This window comes from Salmo trutta, chromosome 15 (genome assembly GCF_901001165.1).
Source record: "Salmo trutta chromosome 15, fSalTru1.1, whole genome shotgun sequence".
Taxonomy (NCBI): domain Eukaryota; kingdom Metazoa; phylum Chordata; class Actinopteri; order Salmoniformes; family Salmonidae; genus Salmo; species Salmo trutta.
Window position 1 is genome coordinate 30209456 of NC_042971.1, and position 25681 is coordinate 30235136.

Below are 25681 nucleotides of genomic sequence, written 5' to 3' on the forward strand. Positions count from 1 at the left end.
TCTGTATTTTATCGGAAGGGTGGCATCCCTAAGTCTAAATATTGCTGTTACATTGCACAACCTTCAATGTTATAATTACGTACAATTCTGGAATATTAATTACGGTCTTTGTTAGGAAGAAATGGACTTCACACAGTTTGGAACGAGCCAGGTGGCCCAAACTACTGCATATACTCTGCTTGCACTTAATATTGCCCGCTAACATGAATTTCTTAACTAAATATGCAGGTTTTAAAAAATTACACTTCCCTCTATTGATTTTAAGAAAAGCATTGATGTTTATGGTTAGGCACATATGTGTAGTTAACTAGTGATTATGTGAAGATAAGTTTAATGCTAGCTAGCAACTTACCTTGGCTCCTTGCAACCACAAGGTCCTTTTGCTGCTGCACTGGTGGTCAGCCTGCCATGCAGTCTCCTTGTGGATTGCAATGTAATCGGCATCCAAAAAAGGCAGATTACCGATTTCTGTTATGATAACTTGAAATCGGCCCTCATTAAATCGGTCGACTTCTACTAGTGATACATAACTTGATTTGTCCCAAATACAATGCTTTTAGTTAAAATATTTAGGACTAAATTATTTCTTGTTTTAGGTTATGGTCCTGCTTAAAGGTGACTTTGTCTCCCAGTGTCTGTTAAAGCAGACTGAACCAGGTTTTCCTCCAGGATTTCGCCTGTGCTTAGCTTTATTCCGTTTTATTTTTTTATCTTCAACTCCTTAGTCCTTGCAGATGACAAGCATATCCATAACATGATTGAGCCATCACCATGCTTGAAAATATGAAGTGGTACTGTGATGTTTGCCTCATTTTGGGGGGGGGGGGGGGGGGGTATTTTTTGCAGTTTTATTTTCATGCCTTATTGCATGTTTTGGAATATTTGTATTCTGTACAGGCTTCCTTCTTGACGCTGTCAGTTAGGTTAGTATTGTGGCGTAACTACAATGTTGATCCATCCTCCGTTTTTCTCCTATCACAGCCATTTAAACAGTTACAAAGTCACCATTGGCCTTATGGTGGTTTCCTTACTGTCTGGCAACCGAGTGAGGAAGGACGCCTGTATCTTTGTAGTGACTGGATGTATTGATACACCATCCAAAGTGTAATTAATAACTTCACCATGCTCAAAGGGATATTCAATGTCTACCAATAGGTGCCCTTTGCGAGGCATTGGAAAACCTCCCTGGTCTTTGTGGTGGAAACTGTTTTGAAATTCACTGCTCAACCTTACAATTATCTCTGTTGAGGTACAGAGATGATGTACACATTCAAGAATCATGTTAAACACTATTGCACACACAGCACCTTGTCACATTTTCACTCTTGAACTTATTTAGGCTTGCCATAACAAAGGGGTTGAATACTTAAGGCATTTCAGCTTTTCGTTTTAATTTGTGGAAATTTCTAAACATAATCCCACTTTGACATTGTGGGGTATTGTGTGTAGGCCACTGACACAATTGCAATTGAATCCATTTTAAATTCAGGCTCTAACGCAACAAAATGTGGAAATAGTTTCTGAAGGCACTAAATGCTAACAAGTGGAAGTGAATATAAACAAATTGCAAGGACAGACATGTCACACCCCAGCTCATAAAGTTGTACAAAAGTTATCTCAAAAGGTTTGCTGCACACACAAAACATACTAGACATCTGGGATTTTGGTCCAGGAGGGGATTGCTTAACTTGCTTACAGCAGAGACTCAAACAAAGAATTTCAATTTTAACTTGATCACCTCTTGCAGTGGATCGTCAGTTCGTGGAAGCTTCTGTTTACTCTGTGGGCTTTTTGTAAAAAAAGAGAATAACTAAACACCATGCGACTGGCTCAATCTGCAGCTTTGGGGAACCGTTTCATAATGAAAAAAATAATGCAACAGGCGACATGAATAACTTGATCAGCTTTATCTATTAAAGGGATACTTGGGGATTTTGGCAGTGGCCCTTCATCTACTTCCCTAGAGTCCGATGAACTTGTGGATACCACTCAGTTTCTGTGTGCAGTTTGAAGGAAGTTGCTAACTAGCGCAATTGCTAGTGCAACGACAAAGTCTATGGGTATCTGCTAGCATGCTAGTAGATGCCCATAGACTTTCAGTCATAATGCTAGTTAGCATTGGCTCACGAAACTACCCCTAACTTCCTTAAATGGTATCCACGAGTTCATCTGACTCTGGGGAAGTAGATAAAGGGCCTCATTGCCAAAATTCCCAAGTATCCCCTTTACCTAGTGCACAAGTTGACTGCAGGTATTTATTGAGTTCTTGTGTCTAATCTGTATCTCATGAATTCACACTACATTGTTGTTTGCTTATGTCCATTGTATCTAATATTGGAGGAAATCTACTAAACCAGACCTACAACTGTTTTTCTCCTCTCTCTCGCTCTACCCAGGCCTTGGTCCGACTGACACCAGCCACCCTGCTCTATGCTGGGAAGTCTCCGGATGGAAACCACATCCTGGTAACTGACCACTCCCCTATCCAGTCTTCGGACAATATTGTATGGTTAGTTCTCATCATAATAGGCCTTAGACACGCTTTGTCTGCGGGATTGATGACTGCCTTGAAATTGACTTGATAAGTGCATCTTATCTATATTTGAGTGTTCCTTAAACAGATATTGGACCAATATTTCACTCTTTTTCTCCCCTATGCTGCTTTAGGAATGTCATCTTGAGTGTTTACGTGTAGCACTCTCACTGGAAATATAATTTTACTATACTACTCTAAATAACTTGGGTCATTTAAAAACAAATGTTTTTGCCTAGTCATTGATCACTTTGCCTTGCTCTGTATTGTCTGCGGTGTGCATGTGTCTCACCCTTCCACCCTGTCTGTTTGTAGAGTAGTGCCAAGTACCTGCACAAGGAGTTGCCTGTGCGCATTGCCCACCGTATCAAGGGCTTCCGCAGCCTTCCCTTCATCATTGGCTGCAACCCCACCATCCTGCAAGTGGTGAGTCCCTTCTCTTTGTCAACATGTCTGGTTTACCTTTCTGGTGCAGTAACGGCCCCTTTGCAACTTGCGGGACAAGCCTCTCATTCCAATCATTGTGCTTGTCTGGGAGAGGAGGGCATGTGCTCAACAGGTGTCCGAACATAATTGAGTCAGTGTCACTGTATCAAAATAGACTAACCTTGAACAGCCATTCATTGAGAATGGACTTGTTACACAACACTGCTATCGTTTATTAGCTTAGCTTCCTAAATTCGTGAGAAGGGCTTCTTTACACTGTAACAAACAAAGCCACATCACTCTATGCCTACAGAACTATAATCTATTCGATTAAGTAATGTCTATCAGTATACCCAATTTCTGCCTGAGTGTGTAAAGTTCTTCTCCTATAGAGCTAGAGTTGAAAAGATAAGCCATCTGTGAAATTGGAGGTTTTCCTTAGTACTGCACATGGCAGCTAAAGAACAATGAAGCCTTCTCTACTCCTCCCTTTGGCATCAATTCTCTCCTCCCTTCCCATGGCCTATTTACTTAATCTGATTGTCTTGACACTGGATTAACTTTTACCTAGATTTCTCACACAGCAGAGGCACTCTTCATTTTCACAACAACAAAAAAATTGATGCCTGGAATGCATGATCAGTCGTACAAGGGATGTAGGCCTAGTGCTTTCTCTGAATATTCTCCTACCAAAAACGCATAACCAGTGATGCATAAATTACTGTACATTGTTTGTTTTTTTAAGATGGGGTAATATTACTCATTCACTCAAACAACTTCTCAGGATTTGAGTCATATTGGAAGACCTAGGCTATAACCTCGTAAACATCCTGTTTTTGGTATGTAGGTCAGGACACATGTACGCCCATGGGATGTGTTGTGGCCCACTTATGGAGGCACAGGATGTTCCTCTTACCTAAGTGTGCTCAGAGGGAATTTTAATCAACACCCACTCTGTCTGTTTCCCTCCTGCAGCATGAGCTCTACATTCGAGCATACCATGTGTTGAGTGATTTCCCAGTGGTGAGTAGTCAAGCAGCCACACTGAGTAGGTTGGGTTGGCAAAGTGCTTGACCCTGAGGTCTTCCATATTTATCTCTGTCTCTGGAACTGGAGAGGCTGTCAGACTGGCCTGACACCTCCAGGCTGACTAATGTATTTGTTTGTGGAGTGGGTGCTCTATGTATGCATGTGTGTGTGTGTATATAGTATGTGTGTGTATATATAATGTGTGTGTCACGACTTCAAATGAAATCCCAAGTTCAAGAACATTAGGAAAGACAAAGATTTCACCTACTGTATTTGTTGGACTGAAAGTGTCATTGTTTGATTGAAAAGTATAGTATTTTGAATGGCTTTGCAAGAATTGTAACAAATCCAGCTGAGATGATACAACCAGTTTTATAAATGGTATACAGAGGATAGCTACTGCATGCATGCATACAGTGCCTTCGGAAAGTATTCAGACCCCTTGACTTTTTCCAATTTTTGTAATATTTAGTCTTATTCTAAAATTGCTGATTGACTAATATATATTTTAAATCTACACACTACAAAGCGAAAAAAATATTCAGACCCTTTGCTATGAGATTTGAAGTTGAGCTCAGGTGCATCCTGTTTCCATTGATCATCCTTGATGTTTCTACAACTTGATGGGAGTCTGTGGTAAATTCAATTGATTAGACATGATTTGGAAAGGCACACAACTGTCTATATAAGGTCCCACTGTTGACAGTGCATGTCAGAGCAAAAACCAAGCCATGAGGTCGAAGGAATTCTCCGTAGAGCTCCGAGACAGGATTGTGTCGAGGCACAGATCTGGAGAAGGGTACCAAAACATTTCAGCAGCATTTAAGGTCCCCAAGAACAGTGGCCTCTATTCTTAAATGGAAGAAGTTTGGAACCTACAAGACCCTTCCTAGAGCTGGCTGCCCAGCCAAACTGAGCAGGGCCTTGGTAAGGGAGGTGACCAAGAACCTGATGGTCACTGACAGAGCTCTAGAGTTCCTCTGTGGAGATGTGAGAACCTTCCAGAAGGACAACCATCTCTGCAGGACTCCACCAATTAGGCCTTTATGGTAGAGTTGCCAGACGGAAGCCACCCCTCAGTAAAAGGCACATGATGGCGTGCTTGGATTTGCCAAAAGGCACATAATCTTGTTTCTCAGGCTGAGTTTTTCTGGTCTGATGAAACCAAGATTGAGCTCTTTGGCCTGAATGCTAAGTGTCACATCTGGAGGAAACATGGCAGCATGCTGTGGGGATGTTTTTCAGCAGCAGGGACTGGGAGACTAGTCAGGCTCGAGGCAAAGATGAACGGTGCAAAGTATAGAGATCCTTGATGAAAACCTGCTCCAGAGCACTCAGGACCTCAGACTGGTGCCAAGATTCACCTTCCAACACAGCCAAGACAACACAGGAGTGGCTTCGGGACAAGTCCCTGAATGTCCTTGAGTGGCCTAGCCAGAGCCCAGATTTAAACCCAATCGAACAGCTCTGGAGAGACCTGAAAATAGCTGTGCTGCAACGCTCCCCAAGAATGGGACTAACTCCCCAAATACTGGTGTGCCAAGCTTGTAGCGTCATACCCAAGAAGACTCGCCCGTAATCACTGCCAAAGGTGCTTCAACAAAGTACTAAGTAAAGGGTCTGAATACTTATGTTAATGTGATATTGCCATTTATTTGTAATACATTTGCAAAAATGTAAAACTGTTTTTGCTTTGTCATTATGGGGTATTGTGTGTAGATTGATAAGAAAAGAAAAAAACAATTTAATCAATTTTAGAATAAGGCTCTAACGTAGTAAAATGTGGGAAAATCCGCTGATTACACTTTGGATGGTGTATCGATACACCCAGTCGCTATAAAGATACAGGTGTCCTTCCTAACTCCATTGCCGGAGAGGAAAGAAATCACGCAGGAATTTCACCTTGAGGCCAATGGTGGCTAAAACAGTTAAAGTTTAATGGCTGTGATGGGCTAAAGCTGAGGATGGATCCACAGCATTGTAATTATGCCACAATACTAACCTAAATGAAAGAGTGAAAATAAGGAAGCCTATACAGAATTAATGTTTCCTAAACATTCATCCTGTTTGCAATAAGGCACTAAAGTAAAACTGCGAAAAATGTGGCAACGAAGTGAACTTTGTCTTGAATGCAACACGTTAGGTTTGGGGCTAATACAACATCAATGAGTACCACTCTACAGTGCCCTCCACTAATATTGGCACCCTTGGTAAATATGAGCGAAACCGACTGAAAAAAGTCTTACCATAAAACATTTCTCAAATGTGTGCCACAATTGCCACCCCTTCATTCAATACCTTGTGCAACCTCCCTTTGCCAAGATAACAGCTCTGAGTCTTCTCCTATAATGCGTAATAAGGTTGGAGAACACATGGCAAGGGATCTGAGACCATTCCTCACAGAATCTCTCCCAATCCTTCAGATTCCGAGGTCCATGCTTGTGGTCTCTCCTCTTCACCTCATCACACAGGTTTTCTATGGGGTTTAGGTCAGGGGACTGGAATGGTCATGGGAAAACCTTGATTCTGTGGTCAGTGAACCATTTTTGTTGCTTTTAAGGTGTGCTTTGGATCATTGTCCTGCTGTAAGATCCAACCCATGGCCCAGTTTAAGCTTTCTAGCAGAGGCAGTCGGGTTGATTTAATATCTGCTGGTACTTTGAGTCCATGGTACCATGTATCCTAACAAGATGTCCACGGCCTTTGGAAGAGAAACAGCCCCACAACAAAGATCCACCACCAAACTTCACAGTGGGGATGAGGTACTTTTCTGCATGGATATCTTTGTCTACACCAAACCCAACTCTGGTGTTTGTTTGCAAAAAGCTCTATTTTGGTCTCATCTTACCATAGTACCTGGTCCGATTGAAAGTTCTAGTAACGTTTGGCAAGCTGTAGGCGCTTGAGTTTGTTGTTTGATGACAGCAAAGTTTTTTTTTTATGGCAACCCTCTCAAACAACTTATGTAGGTGGCGTCTGATTGTAGTTTGAGACTTTATGACCCCTAGACCCAAATAATGTCTAATTATCCAGCTGTGATCCTTGGAGATTTTTTTTGGGCCACTCTAACCATCCTCACTGTGTGTGGGGTCAATATAGACACACGTCCTCTTCCAGGCCGATTGTTAACATCTCCAGTTGCTTTAAACTTCTAAATTATTGCCCTGATGGTTGAAATGGGCATTTCAACCATCAAGACAAGGCCAAATATACACATACACACACATCACACTGGAGTTGCTTACAAAGATGACATTGAATGTTTCTGAGTGGCCTAGTTACAGTTGACTTAAATCGGCTTAAATCTATGGCAAGAATTAAATGTCTTGCAATGATCAACAACCAACTAGACGGAGCTTGAAAAATGTTCAGAAGAATAATGGGCGAATGTTGCATAATCCAGGTGTGGAAAGCTTTGACTATCCAGAAAGACTCACAGCTGTCATCGCTGCCAAAGGTGTTTCTAACATGTATTGACTCAGGGTTGTGAATAGTTATGTGAATTTATATTTTTCTGTTTTCAATACATAAATAAAAACAAATCGCTCATTATTGGGTATTGTGTGTAAATGGGTGAATACTTTCTGAAGGCTGTGTGTGTGGATAAACAGTTGATTTCAAGACACTTCTGCAAGTATATTTTATTCTAGTGGAGAAATTGACCAATTCATCTGACCGGAATAAGAATGGAATTCATCCCAGCTCTGATTTTGATAATGGTCAAATTCAAATGGATTTCACTCTGCATCATCTGTTTGTCAGATCAAGGACCAGGAGATGGATGCTCGCTACAGTAAGCTGGTGCAGCAGCTCCTGGATGACCACAAGGATGTGGTCACTCTGCTGGCTGAAGGCTTCAGGGAGAGTCGGCGGCACATCCAGGTAATGGCCATAAGCATATGTCAGCTGATTCTAGTCACTGACTTTCCACTTTAACAGCTGTTTTATCGTCTTGCTGCTGCCAGTCATATGGAATACAACTTGAGGTTGCAGATCTTTATAACCAATTTAAATAAGTTGGTTGTTGGAACTCTTTGTTTTTGTAATGTTACTGTAGGCTTTACAGAATGGTGTAATCTATTCCTGGCCTTGAGTGTTTTGTTTTGATGTTCCAGGATGAGACCCTGGTCCGTGACTTTCTGGACACCACCCTCACCTCCCGTCTGGGCATCCGGATGTTAGCCACACACCACCTTGCCCTGCATGAAGAAAATGTATGTCTCCCATCAACCTTCTAGTCCTTAATTGCTAACAGACTGAGAAAAGGAACACACATGTAGTTATTACAGGGCAGTATTATAAGTTGAAGAGGCAAAGCATACTTGGATAACTCATTTTCACACTAAACGTGCCCACCAGAACATGAACCCAACATTTCAGCCTTGCAAACACACTTTTAGTTTGGATTATAAGTATTACAATAAACATCTGATTAATTTATTTGTGCAGTAGTATCTCCAAATATATCTATAGACACTCTAGCATACACTAGCCCACCAGTGCAGTGAAATGCAGTGTCCCTCCCGATTGACAGATTCTAGATTATGCACCACTCGTGCGAGCTAAAAGAAAAACGAAACATGTCAGATGGACAAAGCCATTATTATTGGTGCAGTCTGCTGGCCCCATGACTTTTACTAGAGCCAGTTTTGTATCCTTATATTAACCCCTGATGTGCTTTATGCAGCCAAAGAACTGGGCCCGGTTTCCCAAAAATCATCTGAAGGCTAAGTTCATCGTTAACCTTCGTAGGAGGATTGTTAAATCTGAGCTGCTTCCCAAAACCATCGTTTTTAACATTCACTTAAACGCTTGTAATCGAATGCCTGCCTCAGGCCACTCGTAGAACAGCCAAGTGCTTCATTCGATGCTTCCCCCCTTCCTGCATCACTTTATAGACAAAATCTAAGCTAAATATAGAATCACATGGTTTATCCGTCTCTGACCGCCGATAACTTCAGAACAAAGTTGACTACGAATAAAGTTGCCGATCTCTTTGCAATTGATACAAACAAGCGATGTATAAAAATATGCTTTAAAATAAGGGATGACTGCATTAAAATATGTATGCTATTGGCTTATGTTAATCATATTGAAATGCATTTCATGTTCTATTTTGCTACTTGTAGGCTGTCTGTAATTTGTGTCAATATATTACATGATGTGTAGTCTAACAGGTGCAATGATGTGCCAATTATGGGATTTAGTGCATTATTATTATTATTATTATTATTATTATTATTATTATTGGGTAAGCATTAGAATAAGCTGCCTCAATATTTGCAGCTGTAGGTGGTAATACAGCTCTAGGACGGGGATCAACTAGATTCAGCCACGGGCAGATTTTTTTTATAAAAGGCGCATGGTCGAGGGGCGGACAAGAATAATTACAAATTTGTGGACTGCAAATTGACGGCAAGAAGCCCAAATGAATATAACATTTGACTAAAACATAATTTCAAGTTGTGTGGGAATACTTTGGAACCGATTTCCTAAATAAATGCACTTGCTGATTTTTTTTGTTGTTGGTGTTTTTAGTTAAGTCCAATGGTGCCGCGGTCTAAGGCACTGCGTCTCAGTGCTAGAGGTGTCACTACAGACCCTGGTTTGATTCCAGGCTGTATCACAACTGGCCGTGATTGGGAGTCCCATAGGGCGGCGCACAATTGGCCCAGTGTCGTCCGGGGTAGGTCGTCCATTGTAAATAAGAGTTTGTTCTTAACCGACTTGCCTAGTTTTACATTTTGAAAAAATTATCACCCGAAATACTGTTAAGGTAAGATTTTAATGGAGAAAGCTGATCCAAGAGCAGTGCTCCCTTTTGACCCTGTCAGTATCGACACATGCTCCAACGACGCACTTAACACCATGCAGAGAGAACGGTGGTTTTGGGAAATGCATGTTACATCTTCAGCCGTTGTAGGAAAGATTCATCTTTAAAACACTCGTAAGCCTAAATTCCAGTGCGAGTGGGCCTCATAATATTTTCATATGACCTAGTTATAGGGTCTATATAACGTTTCGGTGGTCAGGATGATGAAGCATGTTTGCCAGGTCTAGAGACTGTTAGTTAGTACCTGATACCGAGCGTTATGGTTTTGTTGCCCAACAACACTTAGGTCTAACTCACTGTTTTATCAAATCCTTTGCCGGCTGCTTTCTTTCTGAAACATTGTGATTACTTGCCCTATTTGTCACATGTAGTAAATTCTGACTAAGATTACATTGACTCTTAAGAAATTGGGCAAACTATCATCTGTTTAGCATGTCCGTAATAAAGCTTTTGCTTCTCCTCCTATACCTTTCATCCCTCTATGCAGCCTGATTTTGTGGGCATCATCTGCAGGCGACTTTCCCCCAAAAAGATCATTGAGAAATGGGTTGATTTTGCAAGGTGAGTGGTGGTTTGTTACCTTATATATTGTTGGTTTAGAATCTCACTTCTGTATTGGACCACAGGTCATGCTCTGGCTTCTATTTGCCCCTACTTTTCTGTGATAAGCTGATAGAGCTCATGTACAGCCTTGTCACAGGGCCTGCCATTGGACTGTATATGGGCCTTTGTTCCACCTTATCCATTAACAATTGCATCAAAAGTAGCAAATACAACTAGTAAAAGCAGATTGATTACATTTTAGTAGGGGACTGAACAGTGTACAAAACATTAGTAACACCTTCCTAGAATTGTGTTGAACAGCGTCAATTCGTCAGGCATGGACTCCACAAGGTGTTGAAAGCATGCCACGGGGATGCTAGCCCATGTTTACTCCAATGCTTCCCACAGTTGTCAAGTTGGATGGTGGCTCATTCTTGATACACACGGGAAACTGTTGGGTGTGAAACCCAGCAACGTTGCAGTTCTAGACACAAACCAGTACGCCTGGCACCTACTACCATACCCTGTTCAAGAGGCACTTAAATCTTTTGTCTTGCCCATTCACCCTCTGAATGGCACACATACACAATCCATGTCAAGGCTTAAAAACCCTTCTTTAGCTTTTTAGACCCCAATAGAATGCTGCAGTAGATTACAAACAATTTAAGATGAAGCTAATTTTGGCACACATTTCAAACAGACCGCTCAAAATCAATGAACAAGTTAATACTGTGCTCTTTCAAACCAAGTTTTCTTTAATGTGACGCCATGTTCATGTCAATAGGCATAACACTCATTTTGTCTTCCAATGTGTGAAGACACTACACTTAACAAAACCCTAGAGTATTTAAATTATAGTACATTTCAAAGTACCAAGTATAATCTTATAAATAACAAATTATCCAAAATGTGACCAGAGGATAATATTCAGAAAGTATTTCAAAACTCAGTCTATTTGACAACGATTCTTTCTTCTGTAACAATGTAAAAATTCAAACAATTATTCAGACTATTTAAAAATGTAGGTAACCTCTAAGATTTAGTACAGACCAGGCCTGACACACAATGTAGAAATGGTAGCGTACTTTGACGACAATTCTGTGAATGCAACAAGTATTTAGATAAAATAAAACATCCGTTTCAGAGACAAGACTTGTAATACAAATTCATATTTCACACTATCCCTTTAGTGTTTTTATTTAGCCTACAACATGTCATGGAACTTCTGAAAGCACAGCCCCCATCCTGCAAGTGGCACAGAACACAGTGCACCCAAAGGAGGTTTCTACACGTCTCCCACTCTTTGCTGATACACCACACACCCTCTCTTGTGCCCTTCAAACTTAACCTGCTTTCAAATGAGTTACAACTCGGTCCGCACACCCTGGTGCCACACTCTTGGATCCCCTCTTCCTGCCACTGTAGCCATATCACAAAGTGACTGTGCAAACTGCATTTTGAATGCCTTCATGGACCAGCGCCTGTGGTTTCTAGGAGGGGTCCATTGTGTGGGGGACACTGCAATGTACACATTTGACGGCAATGTTGAGCATCACCCAAAACACATTTCCACCATTTTCTGCCTGTGCATCCAACATTGTAATAGCTCTTCAGTTGGTCAAGATGTTCATCCTGCCCGTTTTCTTGTTATCCATTACAAGCTCTGTAACAGAAGGTCCCTACCACTTAAAAACAACTCCAAAGCCACTGTCACTTTAGGCCCAGGCTGTGTGCGAATGGTGGGGCTTAGGGCAGACACACGCCATTGAAACGTAGGTTCCCCTCTCGGGTATGCTCTCCCTCGTCCACTCCTTCCACAATTTTCTTCCTCCATCTCCATCCCTCCAATCCTCTAACTCCTATTCCTCTCTGCTTTTTGCTGCTAGGCCTTGACTCTCCGTTCTTTCACTTTCACTGACCCAGAGTAACAACAAATAGGATACCATTGTAGTCAGGAACAATGTCTCTCTCGTCCTTTCTCCCTTTTCTCGACCATACTATATTCCTAATAAATTGTGTGATAGTTACGCCTCTCATTCCTCTCTCGCTTTCTTTCTCTTCCTAAAAAAAAAAACAACTCTTGCCCGACACACTAACTACAGAGTTTGCCAATGTTAGCTGATTAGTTACGAAGCTGGGACAGTTTCCAAATGAATTGCAGTGGTAGAAACAAGACAAAACAAGCAACTTGTTAGCTGGCTATGTAAACAAATATCCAACTCATGTGAGCTTCACTGCGCATGCATCTATACTGAACAAAAATATAAACGCAACATGTAAAGTGTTGATCCCATGTTTCAAGAGCTGAAATAAGAGCCCAGAAATGTTCCATATGCACAAAGCTTCTCAAATTTTGTGCACAAATTTGTTTACATCCCTGTTAGTGAGCATTTTTCCTTTGCCAAGATAATCCATCCACCTGACAGGTGTGGCATATCAAGAAGCTGTTTGAACAGCATGATCATTACACAGGTGCACCTTGTGCTGGGGACAACAAGGCCACTAAAATGTGCAGTTTTGTCACAACACAATGCCACAGATGTCTCAAGTTTTGTCTGCATTTGGCATGTGGACTGCAGTAATGTCCACCAGAGCTGTTGCCTGAGAATATTGTTAATTTCGCTACCATAAGTCACCTCTGACATCGTTTTAGAGAATTTGGCAGCATGTCCAACCGGCCTCACAAGCGCAGACCACGTTTAACCACGCCAACACATGAACTCCACATCCGGCTTCTTCACCTGCGGGATCATCTGAGACCAGCCACCCAGACAGCTGATGAAACGGAGTATTTCAGTCTTCTAAAGCCCTTTTGTGGGGAAAAACATTCTGATTGGCTGGGCCTGGCTCCCAAGTGGGTGGGCCAATGCCCTCCCATGGCTGCGCCCCTGCCCAGTCATGTGAAATCCATAAATTCGGACCTCTTAGTTCATGTAAGGAAATCAGTCAATTGAATTAACTCAGTAAAATCGTTCATTGTTGCGTTTATTTTTGTTCAGAAAACTACCCTGACAGCTAAGCTGTCAAATAATAGGAAACGAGGCAATGTATAGCCTATGAATATCTGCACCTAGCAAACATGACAAACCATAACCTAAGCCCAACAGATAAAAAGAAATTACTCAAGCCTTCATTTCGATGGCTAGTTAGCTGGTTGTTCGTATGGCTAACTAGTGAAAGTGACAGTGAAAGTGACAGCTCAGGTTAACTTCGTTCTTTTCTTGCCTGACAGACTAGCTAGCTGTAGCAAGCAGCTTGGGCCGTTTCCAAACGAATTACATCGGTAGAAACAGCAAATTTCACCGCATCAAACATTGACAACCCCCAAACATGTATCTGCAGTTACTTCACTCACCTCAACATCGCTTTTCAAGGTGCAAGGACATATGCGAATCCGTATCACCAAGCAACACGATATGACTTTTCACTGTTAAAGAGACTGTCTGCTTCGGCGCTGTCATTTTTGAGTAATGAAGTTTAAAAAAAAATCAAATGACCGCATACCCTGTTTCTGGTTGATGACAACAGCCACGCGAATACTAGAAAAGGTTGTTAGCAAGTGAATTTTGCGATATTGTTAGAAAAACAAGGCTGAACCTGGATGCTATAGTAATTTAAACGAAGGACGTTGACTGCCGCTATGGGTTCTAAATTATTTTAACCTTCTCCCTTTCCTCTACATTGATTTGAAGTGGATTTAACAAGTAGCATCATTAAGGAATCCGCTTTCACCAGGTCAGTCTGTCATGGAAAGAGCAGGTGTTCCCAATATTTTGTACACAGTGTGTGTATATATGGTGCTGTGCAATTAACCGCTATTTTTCGTTTAAGCTAATTGACAGACATCGGTTAAATTATTTGATTTTTATTTTTTGCCCGAATCGCAGTTTCTTTAAAGATTAAATCGGATCAAGCCCGAACTGTGCTATGTAGTTTCCAACAGGCCAATATTCGACTTAGTTTAGTGCTGAAAACGTGGTAATCGGCCAATACGCCCCCGCCTACTTGTCCGGTCTGTGTGGAACAGACACGGAGACAGAGAAGAGCGCGCGCGATTGACAGAGATAAAAAGCAGTTGCATCGAGGTATCTACACCTGAAAATGCATGATCAAATGGATTTTATAGTTGGTATTCAGCCGTCAAAGGTGTGCCTTATTTACTTTGAAGAACTACTAAAATTGTGATCAGTCAGATCGCATAGGCAGCAGCTCAATAGAGATGACTACTTGGAATGAATTAAGTCATTTAATAAAACAAATGTAATATACGTAACAACTGAAATATTTTTGTCACTACCGTGTTTGTTTTATTCTGTGTTACAGCGTTCAACGCATAGTGCATTTTAATGTAAAACTTTTAGCGAAAACCGTTGTAAAAAATTAAGATGCAGATTAATTTATATTAAGCCCCACGATCAAGCCATGATAAATAGATACTGTATAGTGGGGAAAGACGGCGACGGGCAGTTAAGATATAGGCTACTAGGCTGACTCCACTGGCTCTGTATCAAGGTATTAAGTTCATAGTCAAAAACCACAGTTTTGTGTGGCACAATGCAACCTACACAAGATATAGCATATCCACTCACACAGGCAAGCACAAGCCTCTATGTGCACTTGTTGTCCCAGTTCAGTCCCTCTAGGGATGTGCAGCTTCTTCTCGCTCTCTCTCCTAGCCCTTTTCTCACCCTCACTTAACCTCTTTCCAGCTGATTTGATGAGATGTTTTATTTAATCCATTTTAGAATAAGGCTATAAGTGGCCTGAATACTTTCCGAATACGCTATCTGTACACAATTGTAAGTCTGTGTGTGCATGCTTCCTCATGTCTTCTGCAGGCGTCTGTGTGAGCACCAGTACGGTAACTCCCCGCGGGTGCGTATCAACGGCCATGTGGCGGCCCGCTTCCCTTTCATCCCTCTGCCCCTGGACTACATCCTGCCTGAGCTGCTGAAGAATGCCATGAGGTACCAGAACACTTCTAATCCTTTTAACTAACTTTCTGACAACTCACACCCCTGAAACCTCATACATTTTCCCTTTGACTACTTGTCTAACAGGAAATCAGACTCCACAGTAGCCATTGTAAGACTATACATAACTAAATCTCTAGTTAGACAACCTCTTTTCTTCAAAGTATTTAGCTGTGTGCTACTGCTATTGGTGGTGAAATGTTGCCCAGGTACTTATGAGAGGATTGCTAAGGTGTGTGTTCAATCAGCCATTCAGTCCAATGAGGAATAGAGGTGTTTCTGTTCTTGGAGCTCTGTCTCAGATGTCGCAATTAGCAGACAGACCATTCACTCTGACTCATGTTCCTCCTTCCTAGAAGGCAGTGTTTCTTAGTCATAACATGTCATCTACCAGTGAGTCAAACTCATTCCATGGAGGGCTGAGTGTGAGTTTTCGCTCCATCCTTGTACTTGATTGATGAAATAAGGTCACTCGTTAGTAAGGAACTCCCTCACCTGGTTGTCTAGGTCTTAATTGAAAGGACAAACCTGCAGACACTCGGCCCTACGTGGAATGAGTTTGACACCCCTGCTCTAAACAATCCTGCTGACAGATTCTGTGTTGGGTTACGTTGAAGGACTCCACAGGCTAATGTCCTCACTGCCTGCCCTTGACCTCCCCTCAATCTGTGTCCCCACAGGGCCACCATGGAAAGCCACCTCGACACACCTTACAACTTGCCTGATATCATAGTCACCATTGCAAACAACGACGTGGACTTTGTCATCAGGTGAGTGGGTGACCTTCGGCACCTTGATTATCTTTACCTCAATCTACTCAAGACTCCTTTAACAAGGTTAAGGAATTACGCAGTTGCTAGCTAATTTGTTCTGGGACCTAAACGTTGAGTTATATTACCTGAAATGCACAAGGTCCTCTACTCCGACAATTAATCCACACCTAAAACGGTCAACCGACTCGTTTCTAGTCATCTCTCCTCCCAGGCTTTTTCTTCTTTGGACTTTATGTCGATTGGCATCTAACTTTCATAGGTGTATTACCACGACGGCCGGACCGACCTCCGTTAATATTTCAATCACCCATGTGGGTATAACTACGTGCCATCTCCTTGGTTATCTGCTTCTATAAACCAATGAGATGGGAGAGGCAGGACTTGCACCGCGTTCAGCGTCACAAATATAACGGACTTCTATTTTAGCGCTTGGCAACGCAGACGCTCATTGGCACACGCGTGCAATGATTGAATAACATGTATGTCTACATTTATTTTGCGGTGAATGCAACACGGTCAGCATTTTAGGAGTCCCAGACTATGGGCTTAGCTGTTTGAATGGGAAACCTGACACCTCAGGGTAGTTTCCTTTAAGCTGCAGGCTTATCATGCCCAGTGTGGTCGCCATAGGAACAGCGGTTCAGGACCACAATGAAAGCGACCAGTGAACTCACCGTCAGCAGACTTACTCACATGCAGTATGTAAGAATAGTAAATCGATGTTGACGCTGAACAAATGTACTGATGCTAAATTGTTTTACCTGCACAGATTGCAGAACAGGTCAGTGTATTAAGTGCTTTTGTACTCTAGTCATTTACATACAGTGCATTTGGAAAGTATTCAGACCCCTTGACTTTTTCCACATTTGTTTACGTTACAGCCGACACACAATACCCCATAATGACAAAGCAAAAACTGTTTTTTTAGAAATGTTTGCCAATGTATACAAAATAAGAAATTGAAACATCACATTTACATAAATATTCAGACCATTTACTCAGTACTTTGTTGAAGCACCTTTTGGCAGCGACTACAGCCTCGGGTCTTCTTGGATATGACGCTACAAGCTTAGAACACCTGTATTTGGGGAGTTTCTCCCATTCTTCTCTGCAGATCCTCTAAAGCTCTGTCAGGTTGGATGGGGAGCGTCGCTGCACAGCTATTTTCAGGTCTCTCCAGAGATGTTCGATCGGGTTCAAGTCCGGGCTCTGGCTGGACTACTCCAGGACATTCAGAGACTTGTCCAAAACCACTCCTGCATTGTCTTGGCTGTGTGCTTAGGGCCATTGTCCTGTTGGTCGGTGAACCTTCGCCTCAGTCTGAGTTTTGGTGCGCTCTGGAGCAGGTTTTCATCAAGGATCGCTCTGAACTTTGCTCCGTTCATCTTTCCCTCAATCCTGACCAGTCTTCCAGTCCCTGCTGCTGAAAAACATCCCCACAGCATGATGCTGCCACCACCATGCTTCACCATAGGAATAGTGCCAGGTTTTCTCCAGACATGACACTTGGCATTCAGGCCAAAGAGTTCAATCTTGGTTTCATCAGACCAGATAATTTTGTTTCTCAAGGTCAGTCCTTTAGCCCCAGACCATTATTTCTCATCCACTAAACTTTACAGTTGGCACTATGCATTGGGGCCGGTAGCGTTCTCCTGGCATCCACCAAATCCAGATTAGTCCATGAAACTGCCAGATGGGGAAGCTTGATTCATCCCTCTAGAGAACGTGTTTCCACTGCTCCAGAGTCCAATGGCGGCAAGCTTTACACCACTCCAGCCACCGCTTGGCATTGCAAATGGCGATCTTAGGCTTGTGTGTGGCTGCTCGGCCATGGAAACCAATTTCATGAAGCTTCCGACGAACAGTTCCTTGTGCTGACATTGCTTCGAGGTAGTTTGGAACTCGGTAGTGAGTGTTGCAACCCGAGGACAGACGATTGTTACGTGTTGCACGCTTCAGCACTCGGTGGTCCCGTTCTGTGGGCTTGTTTGACCTACCACTTTGCGGCTGAGCCGTTGTCGCTCCTAGACTTTTCCACTTAACAATAAGAGCATCTAAAGTAGACCGGGGCCGGTCTAGCAGGGCAGCAATTTGACAAACTGACTTGTTGGAAAGGTGGCATCCTATGACGGTGCCACGTTGAAAGTCACTGAGCTCTTCAGTAAGGCCATTCTTCTGCCAATGTTTGTCTATGGAGATGGCATGGCTGTGTGCTCAATTTGATACACCTGTCACCTGTGGCTGAAATGGCCAAATCCACTCATTTGAAGGGTTGTCCACATACTTGTGTGTGTGTGTATATACAGTTGAAGTTGGAAGTTTACACGCACCTTAGCCAAAAACCTTAACTCAGTTTTTCATAATTCCTGACATTTAATCCTAGTAACAATTCCCTGTCTTAGGTCAGTTAGGATCACCACTTTATTTTAAGAATGTGAAATGTCAGAATAATAGAGGGAATGATTTATTTCAGCTTGTATTTCTTTCATCACATTCCCAGTGGGTCAGAAGTTTACATACACTCAATTAGTATTTGGTAGCAATGCCTTTAAATTGTTTAACTTAGGTCAAGTGTTTCGGGTAGCTTTCCACAAGCTTCCCACAATAAGTTGAATGAATTTTGGCCTATTCCTCCTGACAGAGCTGGTGTAACTGAGTCAGGTTTGTAGGCCTCCTTGCTCACACACACTTTTTCTATAGGATTGAGGTCAGGGCTTTGTGATGGCCACTCCAATACCTTGACTTTGTTATCCTTAAGCCATTTTGCCACAACTTTGGAAGTATGCTTGGGGTCTTCCAAATGGACAATGACCCATTTGTGACCAAGCTGTAACTTCCTGACTGATGTCTTGAGGTCTACAATTATTTTTCTTTTTTTTAATTTCCTGAGGTCTTGGCTGATTTTCTTTTGATTTTCCCATGATGTCAAGCAAAGAGGCACTGAGTTTGGAGGTAGGCCTTGAAATACATCCACAGGTACACCTCCAATTGACTGAAATTAAGTCAATTAGCCTATCAGAAGCTTCTAAAGCCATGACATTTTCCAAGCTGTTTAAAGGCACAGTCAACTTAGTCTACGTAAACTTCTGACCAACTGGAATTGTGATAGAGGGAAATAATCTGTCTGTAAACAATTGTTGGTAAAATGACTTGTCATACACAAAGTAGATGTCCTAACCGACTTGCCAAAACTACTTTGTTAACAAGAAATTTGTGGAGTGGTTGAAAACGAGTTTTAATGACTCCAACCTAAGTGTATGTAAACTTCCGACTTCAACTGCACATACATGCATGCGTGCATACAGTGAGCTGCTTGTATGTGGTTGCTATGAAAGTGAACCGGTTACGTGTGACCAGGGGTGTATTCATTCTGCCGATTTCTGTTGAGAGAAAAAAAATGTATTTTTTTTTTTTTTTTTTTTTTAGATTGTGTTCATAAATTCGCTCTGGGTGTTCCTGAATTCAGAGCATTGCCAGGTTGTCCGTTCATAAATTCAGAGCTTTTCGCTCTCGGTGCGTTCAGCGCACACACTAGTTGGTTTGATCTGAATGTTCTGACCTCAGTAACGGCAGTCAGGCAGTCAAGCACCCAAGCTAAGTGGCTAAAGTTGACTATCTTGCTAGCTACTTCCAGACACAAATGAGAACACCTCTGACCATTTTACTCGCCCTAGCAGAGCTGGTTAAAGTGGTTTCATGTAGTCTGGTGATGGTGCTGCTGGCACCAATTAACTTTTTTTGGCCAACTTTTGCTGACACCGGTCTTACTCAATGGTTGTTGAGCTTCGGCATCAGTTATTCTTGGCTCTGGCACACTCAGATGAGTGCTCTGAAATCTGAGCAGATAGCCAGAGGGATTTTACGAACGCACCCTTAAACGTAAGCTGCGAAACCAAAACTGGGATAAACTGAATTTGTCTAACTTGTTTGCAGGCAAGAGTGTACAAGGCGATATTGAATGTGTCACTGTCACCTTGATTACAATTTATTTTTATGCTGGACCTGTGCACTTACATTGAACTTTTATTCATAGGCTTGGTTGTAGCAACCTCATGATGGGTATAGGGAACATTAAGAGTATCATGTAGTAGCCTAAACCTATCTGTTGCATTGAACTGGGTGAATGGAATATGAATGACAGTCATCCAGTGTGCTGTAATAGAAAATAAGGCCATGCTCATAACTCTTAAACATCTTAAATGTCATCGACCGCCACTGGTGGTCATATAGGGGATTAAGAAACCAAAGGATGATACCGGCATTTGACGAAGTAGTCTTGATGTGGGCTAGCGTTAGGTTTAAGTGACTTAAGTTTGCCAAGCACAGGGATGAAGATAATTGGAATCGCCAGACATGTAATCCTACAGCATATACTGTAAGCGTCTGCCTTCTCTTTCTTTTGGTTTCAGTTGCCTTAATTTAAACAAATGTTCATTGTACTGTGGCAGGTATTTTTTTTATTGTTAATACCAGCCCCCGTCCTGGCAAGAGGCCTTTTGGTAGCCCGTCATTGTAAATAAGAATTTGTTCATAACTGATTTGCCTTGTTAATTAACATGAATACTATACCTTTTTTAATTTCTCTTGTGTAACCCTGGGGTATCCTCAATGTTCGTCAGGATCTCAGACCGCGGTGGCGGCATCCCCCACAGCATCCTGGACAAGGTGACGGACTACCATTACAGCACAGCTGAAGAGAGCAACCAAGATCCTCGCATGAACAACCTTTTCAACACCTTGACCAACAGTGGGCCTCAGTCTGGCCCAATGCACGGGTGAGTTAGACGGGCCGTATACAATTTCAGTTGGAAAACATTTGCACCAGTTCAGCCATAATGAATGTGAACAAGGTAATTTATACGTGTGATAATCCTGCTCATTGTGTCCTCCTGTCTGTTGATCCCCTTTCGACTGCATCGGTTCTTAATCTCATAATGCAGGGTTGAATTGACTGCCAGTGTGCCATGGGGATGCCACTTAAAGTAGAAAAAATCACACACTTCCATTTCACTGATTCACATGGGTTCACTTTATCCTATCAATTATTGAGACTTGAAGGGGGATGGATATGGAAGTAAAAAAGGTTGTCGTAACTGTTCTTTTCCATTTAAGTAGTCATGGAGATGAAACGTACGAAATATGTAATTTGTGCAAACATCTTATGGCTGTGAGAAATGTTTACGTCTGCATTTAGCAGACCCAAATTATTTATACACATTTGCTTTCTCTGGAAGGCGGTCCTCGCATGTTGCAATGCAAAATAAATCTATCAATTTGTTAGTGCCAGTTTACAAACCTCCATATTATTAATGAATGAGAAACTGTGTGCCCGTCAGGTTTGGCTTTGGGCTGCCCACCTCCCGGGCGTACGCTGAGTACCTGGGCGGTTCCCTGTCCATCCAGTCCATGCAGGGCATCGGCACCGACGTCTACCTGCGCCTGCGCCACATCGACGGCAAGGGAGAAAGCTTCCGCGTCTAGCACCACTTGCAGGGAGCACAGATATATTTCCACCAAGGGACTCAACCATTTCAGTGTAAGCCAGGGCTAGGCTGATATAGGAGACCAGTTGGCTCCTCATGAATTGGCCTCTTAAAGTTTCCTATTTTTGCCTCAACTTTAAATGGCTGCCCAGTTGGCGCTTTCACCTCCTTTTTTGTTTTGCGTTTCCCTCTGTCATTGCTCTTCAGCATTGAGGGTTTTTGAACTCTTGAGCGTACCGGTCATAAGCAGAGCGTGTTTATGTTACATTGCTAAAAAGGAAACAAATCTGCCTTAAAGTTAATTTGGTCTGCCTTTAAGTTACTTGTGTTGCATAGCTTCTGCAAATATAAAAAGACTAAAGAACTGAGAGAGGTCTCTTTACACACTCCAGTGGCTACTATCTGAGTTTGGATGACGCTGCCCTTAAAAATGACTTCTCTTGAATCGCTTGTGGAGGATACTGCCAAAACACACTGCCAAAACATTTGATTCAATTTGAAGAAAACAAGCAGAAGGAACTGTTGCGTGAACTCTTGGTTTAGCGCCATTTTGTCAAGCTCTTAAGCAAGGTCACGAGCCGAGATGTTCAGTTGCCTTACTGTATGCGATGCTGGTCCTTACGACGACATGCTAATATAACTTAACCAGTACCGCTGTTCAATTATCTTTGTAATGCAATGTCACACTCATATCACGTTAGTAAATGTAATATAAAACATTTGCATAATACATTTGGGGGGGGGGTTGGAAATGCTCATCACTTGCTGTGTCATAGTTCAGATATTAAGTTGTTTTTTGATTTCAATACACCGGAAGAAGTATTGTTTATTCATGTTTTGCTCATTTATCTGCGGAGAAAGTGTTAAATGTCAATATCAGAGGTTGTTAATTTCCTTTTTGTTTTGAAGTCGGCTTGGTGTTGAAGGCATTTATTTTTTATTTTTTTTACTGAACACATTCTGAGGAAGGGCAAGTTTTGAAACCGTACTTTCAGTATGGTGGACATTTTACGGTGCATGATGAATTATCAGAATATAAAACTGCAGGTATGTGGTCTGGTCTGCTGGCATAAGCGTGCTGGAATTTGCATGTAAATCCTTCAGTGTATACAAATCAGTGAGGAGCATTTGCAAAGCTTCACCTCGATGAATATACCTAATGTTCCCTGTGATTTAAAAGTTTTGGGATGGGACTAGGTAGATAAGAATTAGTATTTTTCTAGCATGAGAATTCCTGTCGGATACACTGCAATGACCTCATGAAGTATGTGCCCTGTCCAAATCTTCCCCCTGCTGGCAAAAGCGATGAAGCCTGACACAAAAAAACAGCATAATAGTTTGAGTTATGACTTGTATACTGAACAAAAATATGAATGCAACATGTGAAGTGTTGATTTCATGAGCTGAAATAAAATATCCCAAAGATTTTCCATAAGCTTCTTTCAAATTTTGTGCACAAATTTGTTTACATCCCTGTTGATGCGCATTTCTCCTTTCCCAAAAGAATCCATCCAGTGTGGCATATTGACAAGCATGATCATAACACAGATGTGCCCTGTGCTATGTGCAATAAAAGGCCACTCTAAACTGTGCAGTTTTGTCACACAACACAATGTCTCAAGTTTTGAGGGAGTGTGTAATTGGCATACTGACTGCCGCAATGTCCACCAGCACTGGTGCCAGAGAATTTAATGTTAATTTCTCTACCATAAGCTGCCTCGAATGTCATTTTAGAGAATTTGGCAGTACATCCAACTGGCCTCACAACCACAGACCATGTGTTACCACGCCAGTCAAGGACCACATCCGGCCTCTTCACCTGCAGGATCGTCTGAGACCAGCCACCCCGACAGCTGATGTAACTGGAGTATTTGTCTGTAATTAAAGGCCTTCTGTGGGGAAAAAACATTCTGATTCTATTTCAATTGACTTTTGAACTGTAATTTAGTAAATGCATTGAAATTGTGTTTTATAGTAGCAGTAAAACAATGACAAATGTTACTGTTGGGTATGTCATAATTCCAAAAATAAACTAAGAGGTAGACAACTTGAGTCTACTATCTAGTTTTATGGTCATGAAAAGAAGACATGTTTAATTTCATTCTCCTTTAATACATGTCGAAATGGAGTTGTGGTGTTACTTGCTTTTTGCACTGGCAAGGATTACTCTTGGGCATTAAACATTTCATGTGTGGAATTGAATGTTTCACTTCATTTTCAATACATACACTTTGTGTGTGAGAAAGCGATGATTGGACTGAAAGTGTGACTGACAGGTTGAGTTTTTTTTTTACAGCGAAGTTATTTAGGTTGTGTTTACAAAGGCAGCCCAATTCTTCTTTTTTTCAATAATTGGTCTTTTGACCAATCAGACCAGCTCTGAAAAAAAATCTGATTGGGGGAAAGAAATATCAGATTTGTGCTGACTAGGAGGATGTTTCCCAACCCTGGTCCTCAAGTACCCCAACAGTACATGTTTTTATTGTAACCCTGGACAAGCACACCTGATTCAACTAGTCAACTAATCATGAAACCCTCTGAGTTGAATGAGGTGTGTTTGTCCAGGGTTACAATGAAAATGTGTACTGTTGGAGGTACACAGGAGGAGGCTGACTAGGCCAGGGTTAGGAAACACTGGCCTAGTCAGCCTCCTCCTGTAGAGAGAACCATTTGAATATAATCAAATTGGTGATGGCTTCTAAACTGAAGGACAGAGAACCAGAGCCAAGCCACAGACTGAAGGTTCAGGCATACTGATTTATCAGAAACTTTCATCCAGAGCAGAAAGGACGTGTAAACGTGGAAACATATTGTCGATTGTGTGAGGATGACAATTAAGGTGATACAAATAATTTTGTATCGAGGTCAACTTCCCAACTCCTTTAAGTAAATCATTGTGTTCATATGGCTCACTTTTGTGTTAGCCATCTCCTCTTGGCATGCAGTTCGATTAAACATTTTCTACGTTGAGTTACTCCATGTGCTTAACCTACGTCTCCTTTGTCTTGAGCCGACTTCGCTGTCAGCCAAAACGGGGCACCTGGCTCATGCCCGGGACGTAGCCCGGTTCCAAAACTAATGCAATCAACACTAACCTCCTTCACCCGGAGCATTGATGCTCCATTTGTAACCAAGTGGGAGGTGGAAATGTACAAGTTGTGAAGTTAATACCAGTTGGATGGGTTCATGTGCTTTGAACTCATTGAGAAACGCTGATTGGCTAATGGCCAACAAGCTGAAAAACCATAAACTAAGCGTACAGCTATCATTCTTGTAAACAAATGATTGAGTTCAAAAACAGACTGCTTTATATAAATGTTTTGTTACATTTAACTGCCAAAAATACTGTTATCGAGGTAATCTCCTTAGTAGGTGACATCCGAGGTCCGCATGTGGGATAAGTTGGAGCTCAGGATGAAAGACAACTTTCCCACTAGTAATTACCAGTTGGAGAGCCATTCAAGTGGATTTCATGTGGTAAATTCCCACTTGGTTACGAACACAGCATAATAGCACTTCCTTACATTAATTGCACTATAACGGTGCCCACATAAAGCTGTCCCAACAGCAGTCCCAACACCTTACCACTGCTACACCTGGCTATCAGCGGAGCCTTGTCTGGCAGCAAAACAGTTAATTCAGCTTAATTTACTGCCTTTTAAAAAAACATAGCTGATGTGGCTGACTTGCTTAAACAAAGGTGGTTTCTACTGACAATTGAGATGTACAACTATGGCATAAGGGGACAACGAGCGGATAAGAGGCAATCCGTAATTTCGATGAAGACAATGAGTGAGCTAGGACGGATATAGTCAACCATTTGTTCAGCACTTTGAAATGTACAGTGACGGAATTCAGAACAAGGGTCGCTCTTACAGTATTCTCCCTCTACACAAATTCAGAACCGTAGGCTAATTAAAGGGGATATATGTAAGACAACGAAAGCTCTTACAATATTCGATAACTACATTTCTCTAAAACAGGCTATAGGCTACATGTGCACCACCAAGTCAGAACAGTAGGCTCAGTTATGAGGGGGAAAGGGCCTCTGGCAGTCTTTATGGGGTTACCACAAGGTTCAATTCTCG

At 42.0% G+C, this 25681-nt stretch overlaps 1 protein-coding gene across 1 annotated transcript in view; it reads left to right on the forward strand.

The window, feature by feature from the left end:
• The window catches only part of LOC115148785 (3-methyl-2-oxobutanoate dehydrogenase [lipoamide] kinase, mitochondrial), a 30285-nt gene extending 6495 nt beyond the window's left edge, over positions 1–23790 (forward strand). Inside the window, exons 2-11 of the mRNA XM_029691010.1 lie at positions 2397–2465; positions 2849–2959; positions 3935–3982; positions 7751–7870; positions 8104–8202; positions 10309–10382; positions 15203–15331; positions 16018–16107; positions 20730–20885; positions 21447–23790. Of these exons, the coding sequence (XP_029546870.1) occupies positions 2397–2465; positions 2849–2959; positions 3935–3982; positions 7751–7870; positions 8104–8202; positions 10309–10382; positions 15203–15331; positions 16018–16107; positions 20730–20885; positions 21447–21591 (1041 nt within the window). The 3' untranslated portion in view covers positions 21592–23790. The remainder of the gene's footprint in view (positions 1–2396; positions 2466–2848; positions 2960–3934; positions 3983–7750; positions 7871–8103; positions 8203–10308; positions 10383–15202; positions 15332–16017; positions 16108–20729; positions 20886–21446) is intronic.
• Positions 23791–25681: the final 1891 nt, after the last annotated feature.